At 37.1% G+C, this 11,866-nt stretch overlaps 1 protein-coding gene across 1 annotated transcript in view; it reads left to right on the top strand.

Moving 5' to 3' along the window:
• Positions 1-8,057: 8,057 nt before the first annotated feature.
• LOC143252614 (calcitonin gene-related peptide type 1 receptor-like) overlaps positions 8,058-11,866 on the top strand; it is a 150,553-nt gene continuing 146,744 nt past the window's right edge. The window contains exon 1 of the mRNA XM_076505017.1: positions 8,058-8,245. Coding sequence (XP_076361132.1) covers positions 8,201-8,245 — 45 coding nt within the window. The 5' untranslated portion in view covers positions 8,058-8,200. The remainder of the gene's footprint in view (positions 8,246-11,866) is intronic.

Here is an 11,866-nt window from a genome sequence, read left to right as displayed (position 1 = left end):
ATTTGATTCGACGTCTTCATAATAATATAGAGTTTTAAATTTAGCACTGGACCAATCAGAAAGTACTTATGATTATAATACTGTTAATGCATGTATAAATACTGGTTGTTACGTCTAGATGCGGACCAATAACAAATTGGTCGTAACGATGATGTATAAAGTTTTACAATTAGCATTGGATCAGTCACAAAATACGATCACAATAACGGTACAGGATACTTATATGTAGGTTACGTCTACATGTGGACCAGTTAAACAACACGCATGACCGTATTGATGACATGATGATCTTAATACAGATTGTTTTTGTACTAAACCCAGTAGACCTAAACAAAAAACATTCGTCTATTCGGTAAATCATCGACGTTATTACCAATTCGTAAGCATAATTGGACAAGCTAGGAATGCGGTGATGGTATTGTTTACGTGTAATACTATCCATTTCTTAATATAATTAACGTGTTCATGAAAAAGGATGGTATTATAGCAGGAATTAACAACTAATCTATTTATTGATTCAAGTACCATCGTTTCACAAGTAAAATTAATTGAACTAGTTGAACTAGATTATGTAACATGATATAGATGTTTAAACTTATGTTTTAGTGTTTAATTTTTTAGCGTTTTCACACAAAAGACATTGTCGTTATCAACCGGTGAAAGACGAAGTGAAATTGTGTGATAATATCGTAAGTACGCCACCTCGTGTGTGTTTTTATCAAATATGCTGATAGTTATTGCTCTTTTGTTTGTTCGTAGATATTTTTAAGTGTAAACGTTTTAAAACAAAACAACTACTTAACTTTTATTACTCAGACTTCGACTATGCGTTGCATACATATATTCACATGCATGCACATTCGAATCCCCGTCACACCAAACATGCTTGCCCTTTCAGCTGTGGGGGCATTATAATGTGACGGTCACTCCTACTATTCGTTGGTAAAAGAGTTGCCCAAGAGTTTGCGATGGGTGGTGATGACTACCTGCCTTCCCTCTAATCTTGCACTGCTAAATTAGGGACGGCAAGCACACATAGCCCTCGTGTAACTTTGCGCGAAATTCAAAACAAACCAAACCACTCTTAATTTTGTACTAACAAGTCGCAATTCATATTTTACCATTAAGTGAATTTAACTTCACATTTTTTCTCGTCAGAGCTACATCAACTACCAAAATAGAAAATAAATAAGATTACGAAAACATAAACTGATAAAAAATGATTTTTTAAAAATGTTCTGAACTAAATGAATATCCGAGTTCTTATATCCTAACTTAAATTGATTATCTTATATACATCGACACATTAAAATGATGAGTCATTTAAAATTCGCTTTTATATTTATATTTGGTCCAACGAATATTCGGATATTCTGACAAAAACTGGATTTATAGCCCTGAACATTTTAACTAAATTTTATTATCTCTTAGCTAAAACTTTGTAGCTGTTCAATAATAAATAATTTTGAACATTACGTTGGGCTGCGTACAGTAAATAATTACAAATGAAAATACCTTTTGATCTTTTATTTATTTGTATATGCATATACGGACGTGGTGATTATCTGTTTCACGAGGAATAAATTGTGAAGAAGTGTTTTATCTTCCGGTTAAAATATTTAAGACAGAATTACCATACGGTGATTAATCTGAACTGAGAATAGCCATACACAAGGTTGGCATACATAATTGTCTAAAAGACACAGGTGGTTAATTAGAAACTCAACTATTCTATTACAGAAGAAAATGTCGCTATTATAACCGAATTTTAATCTTTTTTCTAAGATTAAAGTAATAGTATTTCACATCCTTGAATAATGTGGGCAGTGATATTTGACCATACCTCTTGTGAATCAATGTTTAAGGCATTCTGAACATTTAAAAAGTAAACATTGAGAGATAACAAATCCATTTGTAAAGTGTATGTTTGCAAGGTAGGAGAGACCTCAGTCTAAAGTTGTTATAATAGAGGAGGTTTGCTTGTTGTTCAGCGAAAAACTAACTATACTGAACCCAGAGAAATCCTCAATATTGATGCTAAAGTTGCAAAGTTATAGCTGAGTCAACAGGGAGCTAAGATAGAAAGTAAGGGATTATAAAATAAGATCAAAGAATAATATTAGGCAAAAATGATCTGGAAAAGTTCCCGTGAGAGTTGAAACAAGAGAGAAATTTATTATATATATTTTCCCTTACATTTCGTTATAAAAGGCCATCGTTTCTTAATGTCTTAAAAGGAGTGCTTGCATTTATTTTACATGTGAATTTATTACTTCAAGGCTTTTAAGATGTATATTTTATTTGTCGTTTAGCTCTCCAAGTACGGCCATATTTCTGAGATGACTTCATAACATGAGTTTTGTCTTACTTCACATTTGTTCACGTTATAAATTCTATCATACAGACCACCTGACTCTTCAATATTTAAACGCTTCTATCAGATGTACGGACATAAATATCACACTTTTAAACTGTTTTCGTACTAGAATAAGTTGTCTGGTAGAAAAACACACATTTCTTTCTCTCAAGTCCTCAGAAGGTCAAAGATGAGTCTGCGAACTTATAACACTAAAACTATCTGTATTTCAGTTCCATGCGGTGCACTGGTTACAGATAGTCCATTGCAGGGGCGTAGATTCTGAAGGGATGAGGGATACATCCTCCCTTCATTTTAGGTGGGGGATATGGTGCATACAATCATCCCCCTACAGTTTGGTCTGTTGAATTGTTTTATTGCATCACACGTATACAAATTGTGTGTTTGTTCTTGTGATTCTCCTGTTGTTACCAATCGAATTACATACTTAGGCCTAGATGTAGGCTTTTTCAGTAGCCGAAATGTACATCTTTAATATAGGCATGCTTCTCAACTTCTCGATCCAAACGATAGTTCGTAAGTATCAGTCGATACGCCTAGGTATATATGCAAGGCTTGCAAGCACTATCACAGAATCTACCTACGTCTTGTACGTAGGGTAAGATTAAGTAAAATTTTTATCACAACAGATAGAACAGAGCATGAAATTCTAAAATATTACTCCCAAGCGTAAACTCCTGTGATCTAGATCTGGCAGGCCATTTGCAGCTTGTAGCAGCATCAATCTTATGTGTATATTGTGCGGTTTTCCTGCGCCATTTTTTCTTATGCATGTCAAGCCGGTTTTATTGTCGAACGTCTTACTCTCCTTAGCTGCCGAATCCGCTGACCATAGTGTAAGTTCAGTGTACAGTTAACGACAGGTTCGGGCCCCTCTGATCCAAACGCGCCCCACATCACCACCCTCTGTTCCCTTTAGTCTGAGCCTCGATTTTACAACAGAGCTCATTAGACCTGTGTTTGTGGTCTTCATTAATTCATTAAATTTCAGATCATCACCGCCCTCTAATAAAGTGCTGGTACTTTATGGTAAAAGAACAATATATTCTCTTATCATAGATAGTAAAAATATTGTATTTTCTTGTATAATTAGAACACAAAAGGAGCGATTTCAACGGCCTGAAGCCTCTACTCGTATTGTATTACTAGTTTTTGTTTAGTTGTTTTTATTTAATAAACGTACTTATAGACATTATATCACAACGTGTTTGCCTTTTGATGAACCTTAACAGGAATATAATATATTTGTGATTGTTTAAGTATTTTTCGAAAAACCTGCAATTACTTGTGTTGTAACTAACACACATTATTGTCCCAGCGATGCCCAGGTCGTCAGTCGGCTCGGTAGTCACTGTGAGGTTCGCGCGTTGGACTTAAATATATTGTGCAGTTCAGTCCTACTTCCATTCTGTTCTATCTTCATTCGTTGTACGTTAGTGTTTTTCAATAAAGACTGTATTTTAGCCTGTTGAGCCATCTGGGAAACAGATTCCAATTATGACAAGCAAGCGTCTGAAACTTTCCGATATCAGACAGTTCTGCAAGCCAGTTACTAGTACTACAAGTGACAATGCAAATGCAGATAATCCAACAACCTCAAGTAAAGGAATAGAAACTTACCATACAGAGGAAATACTATGTTCATCAGAGGACGAGTCTGAAAATGTTTGTGCAACTATTGCACATCATGAACCACCAGATAGTTGTGAAACAAGTTTGTGCAGTAATGAAACATCTGACACTCCACAGACACAATGTGGAAAACCATACCATCCAGATGCACAACTAATACCACGACAGAAAGCAAAATCTCAAAATATCAACTTCCAAAGCAAGTGGTTTGATGAGTTCCCATGGTTGCACTTCGACAATCAAACTTAAAAAGTCATATGCTTTTATTGTGCCAAGGCGGAATATAGAGGCCTTTTTTACAGGGAAATTGGAGAGGCCAGTGGAGTATACCTTTATATCCACCGGTTTTTGCAACTGGAAAAAGGCAAAACAGAAATTCAACGAACACCAGTCCTCCTCTCAGAACAGATTCGCTATATCTCCAGAAGGTTCACTTGATGTAACCCCAACGACTGTCCAGCTACGTGATGGAAAAGAGAAGCAGCAGGAAGAATGCAAAAGAAGTCTAGCCAAAATATTCAGAAGTTTACGTTTCTTACTGCGTCAAGGTTTAGCATTACGTGGATATACTGATACGGAGGGGAACTTCCTGCAGTTAATGAAGCTCCTGGAAGAGAAGGATCCTGAGTTGACGGCCTACTTGTCAAAGAAAACCACATTCACATTACCCCAGGCTCAGAATGAAATAATGGAGATGTTCAGCCATCGAATACTGAGGAACACAGCACACGAAGTGCAGCAAAGTAAAATATTTGCATTAATGGTTGATAGCACTCAAGATGCTACAGGTGCCGAACAGGAAGCAATATGTGTACGATACGTAGATGAGAACCTTGACGTCCATGAGACATTTCTTGGTTTGTACAGTGTTTCCAATACAACTATTGAAACAATATCCTCGACTGTACTTGATGTATTGATTAGACTCAATTTACCACTGTCAGGATTAAGAGCACAAACTTATGATACAGCCGCTAACATGAGTGGTGCGCACAGTGGATGCCAGGCAAAAATAAAAGAGAAGCGAAGCAACCGTCAGCTTTGTTTTTCACTGCTGAGCACACAAGGCTAATTTAATAATGCAACATGCAGTTGAAGCTTGTGAATGTGTTTGAGATTCTATCCAGTGGGTACATGAACTTGGTGTCTTGCTTCAGACGTCAGGCAAATACAAGACAATCTTTGAAAATATTGTATCGTCAGACAGCCACAATGGTCCAGTTAAATACATCCGCCAACTGTGTCCAACAGGCTGGTTGTGCCGCTTATCTGCAATTACATGTGCTAATGATCACTACAGCGACATTGGTGATTCTTTGTCTGAATTAGCAAATGAAAAATTAGATGTAGCAGTGAAAGCACGAGGTCTGCTGGACAGATTTGACAAAGGAAAGACAGTTTTAGGATTGTTGATGGCTCAGCATCCATTAACTGCATTAGAGGAACTAAACCGTGCATTCCAAGCAAAATCAGCGACAGTATCTGGCGTGATTAAAGCATCTGCAATGACAGTTGAGCAATTGCGGGTATTGCGAACAGAGGAAAATTACAACAAGATATTTGATGAAACTGAGAAAAAGGTAACTTCCCTAGATCTGGTGCCTATTGAACTACCACGCATTCGCAGACCCCCCACTAGGATCACAGGTGATGGATCAGCACGCCATTCTGCAACAGCTAGAGATTACTGCAGAAGCCAATATTTTGAATTTGTGGACACAGTCATAGAACATCTGACCACTAGATTCAATGCAGACAACAATGACTTGAGGCAATATCTGACACTTGAGAACATGATCACATCTGGCAAGATTGACAACTCGGTTATAAACTTCTATTCAGAAATCTCTGCAAAACGGCTCGAGTTTCAGTTGCCCATGTTCAAAGGAACAACAAAAGCAATATCTCTGAAAGGTGCGAAGGATGTTTACTGTAAAATGCATGAAACGAGCCAGCAGATGTTTAGTAAAGTGTTTCTTCTCATGAAAAATTTGCTTGTATGTCCAGTATCCAGCTGCGAATGTGAACGCAGCTTTTCTGCATTAAGACGGTTGAAGACGTGGTTAAGGTCAACTATGTCTCAGTGCCGCCTCAACCATGTGGCAGTTTGTCACACTCACAAAGATGAGGTCGACAAGATAAATATAGAAGAGCTTATGAAAGAATTCATAAACAGATCATCACAAAGGAGGTCTACGTTTGGGAACAAGTAGACTAGAGGACTAAATGAATCTTACTTCAATGAAAAGTATGAATAATTATGTGCTACATTGTACTGATGTGTAATTTTCAAGAGTTTGCAAAGACATTTTAATTATTTTTATCAAACAGCATGAGCAGTTTTTCAGTAGATATAAACTTATCAAGGGTAATTACTAATTTTATTAATATTTGAAAACGTAATTCATGCAATGAAAGTTATAAGTGACCTTGTCAAGTATAATGGCCATCTTTTATACTGTGCAGTGTGCAGGAATAAATTCATGTGGCAGTTAATTTGTGACACATTTGTCTTTATTCTATTAACATTTTGAAAACTGTTCATAACACCTCACTTATACAAACCTACATGGAAACCTTAAAGTATCGTGACAACAAGATTATTCTGTGACTGCATGTTTACAGCTTTCAGGTTCACGTAATCAGAGATTACCAATTTGCAAATTGAACAGTCCACATAAGTGGTTGCAAAAATCATCCCTCCCCCATCGGGTGTAAAAAATCTACGCCCCTGGTCCATTGTGTAGTTTTAGTTCCCTCCAGGTTATAGTTAGTCCATTGTGTAGTTTCAGATACCTCCAGGTTACAGATAGTCCATTGTGTAGTTTCAGATCCTCACAAATGACAGATAATCCATTGTGTAGTTTTGAGTTAACAAACAGTAACTTATTTTAAAACTGTTTGAGGAAGGCATTGGTTTTGATTCAGTAGCGTTAAAAACTCATATATAATTCTAGCAACGGGACGAAATGTGTTCCTTTTCATCATTAATGTTGTCGGACGTTCTTCTATACACGTTGCAGGAATAACCGAATGCTGCAAAGAAGCGTTTATTTACATTACAGGTACTTTAAACTGTGGGTGCGTTACAAAGGAAGACACAATTCGTTATCGATAGCAGTAGATTTCTGTTAAATGGTCGCCTTTTTTGTGGTCTATAACTCGAAATAAAAAAATATAAGGCTCAGCAGCAGAGAGACACAAGGTACAAATAAACATACATATTTAGCTGTAGAATGAATGGTATAGTTGCACATTTTAAATAACAAGTACATAATAAGGTATCTGCGTTCCGCCTACCGCTGGAAATCCAACCACAGTTGCAATCCCGCAACTTACTGCTGGCTCACGAGGTTACGAGATAAGAAGAGCAAAAATCTGTGTAAAAAGAACAGTGTTTTATAAAAGTAATTTACGATATAAAGCGTAAACCTTTAAATAAATATATATATTTTTAGACGTACTTCCGCAGGATCCACGAAAGTGTTCTATTTCAAGAGAAAATAAAACCAAAATTAAGAGTAACAAATATTTGTATTTCTTGCTTTTCGAGTTCATACGTTGCGCTGTTTTCGCCACGAGGCCTACGTGTTTTCAGTCGCAGTTCATTTTGCGGTAACAAAGGTGAATACACAAAATATCAGTTACAACGCGAGTAAATCACTCTATTACATAGAAATATTCTTAGGAATCTTAAATGTCACGCACTTATGTCATACAAAAACCATTAAAATAATTTTCTTTCCTATTATTACTTGTAGTGTTAAGCCTACTTGTAAAAGGCCTACGCAATATACAACTGTTGTGGTATCACTCTTTGCTCTGTAACAGTTGTACAGTCTCTGTAAGTAGTAATGGTAGCGATGAGACCAAAGCTTAGCCAAGAGATTAGTTGGTGGAACGAGTAACATTTACCTTATTTATTTTCAGAGTAGGTTTATGAAAGCAAGCTTTTATGAAGATTTTAAGAGGTTCCGTGACGTTAACGAAATGGTTACGTTCACAACCCTAACCACGAAGTATTTCCAAAATAGCCGCATGTACAGTATTAGTTTGTCTGAGATATTACTGTTTACTTAGATTTTAATCAATATTATCTTACAATTTCAGTCACCATGCAACAAGAGCACCAGAGTATATTACTGATGAAAAAAATTATGCCTTGAAGATTTGGAAGAAACAGTCTTGGAAATGGATTTTAGTGTAACTGATGTTATATTTCCATCTTCATTGCAGGTATGTTATCAAAAATTCAGGTTTATAACCAACGTGCTCGTACTAAGAACCATATAAAATATTTATAAAGTGTAAAGACATTTTCTTCCTGATAGATTTAACGACCTATATGCGTATGTGTGTGTGTATATATATATATATATATAGGGCAGAGTTTTCCATATGTTTAGTGTCTTGATGTTACCAGTTGCTGTAAAGAACTACCTAAAATAGTTTCGGTGCCACAAATGAAGGCGCAACTGAAGAAGAATGCTAGCAGTAAAATACGTGAAACCGACGCCAAATGCAAGTGACGTTTAATGTCGTCTGTAGCGCGAGTTCTTATACTCATTTCGCACACGGAAGTAGTCCCACCATTCGCGTAAAGCTAGCGAACTAAACGTTTCGTAGACAAGGATACATTTGTAACGTATCTCCATTTAAAATTAGTTCGTAAAACATATTTCAGAAAAACTCTTTTTTTTGAACCAGAGGTATTAAAGCACACAGTTGTCAGTTCCAATAATATTGAAGCAGCTGTACCTCCAATCACGCAAAGCATTTTTGATGAACACGATGCGTGTACGAAATTGAACTTAATCTTTTTAAAACTACGATGGAAAACAAAACACTAACATCTACAGAAATATCACACAACGAGAAACCGAAAAATTTTCACACATTTCCTCGATAGCACTACTGAACTTACGTGCTGAATATGTTACGTTCTTTTATTAAACGGTTACTGCTCCAGTTGCGAGAGGAAAAAGATGAAACACAAAGAAATCAGACACATGAAATAATATATGATTAACAAACAATACTGGTACACTAAAAGTACATATCATGACCAACGATATTAAAATAATACAAGCAACTGTCTCGGAAATGACGTGAAACGAAAGACGTGAACACTTCTCTATCTGAAGTAAAATTGATTGTTATACACATGGGGCCTGGCATGGCCTAGCGCGTTAAGGCGTGCGCTTCGTAATCTGAGGGTCGCGGGTTCGCGCCCCAGTCGCGCCAAACATGCTCGCCCTCCCAACTGTGGGGGCGTTATAATGTGACGGTCAATCCCACTATTCGTTGGTAAAAGAGTAGCCCAAGAGTTGGCGGTGGGTGGTGATGACTAGCTGCCTTCCCTCTAGTCTTACACTGCTAAATTAGGGACGGCTAGCACAGATAGCCCTCGAGTTGCTTTGTGCGAAATTCCAAAAACAAATCAAACAATTGTTATACACGTTGTCCAAAGAAAGTGACCTTAAGAGAAGTAAGAAAAAAAGTTTTTCTGTGTTTGTGTGGTTTTTCTTGCTGTTTGTTAACACTCCTACGAAAAGACGTTTCTAGCCCTGATTTCTCCAAGCCCGTTCCCCTGGCTGTGGTTTCGCTAGATAGTAGATAGGGACAGTGGGAATCTCGTTAATCCATTCATTAATGGATTTAAATGGCAATTTCATTTAAATACAAAATTATTAGCCTAATATTAATAACTTTTCAAGTTGCTCTGGGGCCTATTAGGCCCCACTTTTCGTAGGAGTGTTAAGGGCACGTTGTGGCTACTGGGGACAATGATGTGAGAGTTAAAGGCCAAATTGTAGCTGTCGTAGACTAAAGTGTGAATTTCAAAAATCAAATTGTAGCTGTCGTAGACTAAAGTGTGAATTTCAAAAATCAAATTGTAACTATTGTAGACTAACGTGTGAACTTTAAAAATCAAGTTGCAGCTATCGTAAAAAGAAAAACACATTGGGTGTGCCTTTAATTCCTAAATGAAAAACTTAGTTTATTAGCAACGATTCGAGTATAAGCCTATATCGGACCGTCATCCACAAATTCACAGTCGTAGTTACAACTTACATCTTCCATTGAGTGATAACCAACCATTACTTGTGAATAGTAATTATTGAAACTTTAGATACATAAAATTTAAAGCGATTTTCATAATACTAAAACATATCTTGAACGTTGTGATAAAACTCGAGATTCAATTCCTTGAGTTTGTAGTAGGATAATCAGGATAGATCCTGTTCCAGTATCCTAACAGGCTTATATCGACCGGTATACAACCTGTGCCAGTAGCCTAACACGCCTATATCGACCAGTATATATCCTGTTCCAGTATCCTAACAGGCTTATATCGACCAGTATACAACCTGTGCCAGTAGCCTAACAGGCTCATATCGACCACTATACATCCTGTGCCAGTAGCCCAACATGCTCATATCGACCACTATACATCCTGTGCCAGTAGCCTAACAGGCTCATATCGACCACTATACATCCTGTGCCAGTAGCCCAACATACTCATATCGACCACTATACATCCTCTGCCAGTGGCTTAACAAGTAACACAGGTTTCTTGTGCGTTATGATGCATTCCTTAAACTACCTATCTAAACCATTATTCCAAATAAACATATAAGAAGGAGAGAACCACTAACTAAGAGCGAGGAAATTTAGAAAAACTATTTGAGTAAATAAATCCACTACAGCAGTAACGAGGTGGTGAGACTAAGTTTTCCAAACTTGGAGAAGGTTAGACCAATAAAGCTTTAATTATTTTGGACTTTTGAATTTACTTTTTCTTTCCTGGCAAGTGGTTAGTGAAAATTTATCAAACCAGATCTTTTTAGCTAAAAACGATGCTAAATACATCTAAAACGATGTATACACTCCAGAATGCCAGTTTGTAGTGGAAGGACCAGGCTTGGCATAGTGGTTAGCGCACTGAAATGTGGGTTCGAGAGCTTATGGATTGCAACCTGCTACCGTAAAGATGTGACACGGACTTGAATGTGTTAAGAGAATGACGGTTAAATCCTACTATTTCTTTAGAGTAGCCCAAAAGTTGGTGGCGAGTTCGTGTGACCAGCAGCGTTTTCTCTATTCTCTCAGTTCAACATTAAGGTAACTCTTATGCAGCTTTGCACAAATACCTGAAACTTATACTGGAAACGTAATATTATGAAAAACAGTTCTGCACAAAATATTTCAAATAAAGTATTTAGTATTTTGAGCCTACACAAGACAGATTGATGAACCGAGCAGACCACGGACTCATTTGTCTCAAACATAAACAATCCTAATTCAGAAGGCTTGCATAATCAAGTGGTTATGGCGTTCGACTCGTAATCTGAAGGGCGCGGGCGAGGATGTTATAATTTAACGGTTAATCCCACTATTCTTTGGTAAAAAAGTAGTCCAAGAGTCGGCGGTAGGTGGTGATGACCAGCTGCCTTCCCACTATTCTTACACTGTTAAATTAGGGATGGCTAGAGTAGCTAGCCCTCGTGTAGCTTTACGCGAAATTCAAAAACAAACATAAACGTTTCTAATTCAGAAATGCTAACGAAAGGGTGAGCAGTCAGTCAACAGCACTTTGCTTTGTGGATGCTCTTAATAAAAAGTAGGGTTGAGTTTGACTGTTAATGTTATAATGTCCACAGTTGAAAGTGCGAAAATAATTTAGCGCTGTATCACAACTTGGATCTCGTTTCCATTGTTCAACACGCTAATCTCTAAGACGTACCTGGCAGAACAGTGATATCACATTTCCAGTTATTATGCTCAAGACCTCTAACTAACTGTGTCGCCAAATAAACCGTCTATTTAATTTTTGTGAAACAGTATGATTACATT

The sequence above is a fragment of the Tachypleus tridentatus genome, chromosome 6 (genome assembly GCF_004210375.1).
Source record: "Tachypleus tridentatus isolate NWPU-2018 chromosome 6, ASM421037v1, whole genome shotgun sequence".
NCBI lineage: Eukaryota > Metazoa > Arthropoda > Merostomata > Xiphosura > Limulidae > Tachypleus > Tachypleus tridentatus.
The sequence above is the reverse complement of the archived record's forward strand: the minus strand, read 5'-3'. Positions and strand labels throughout refer to the sequence as shown.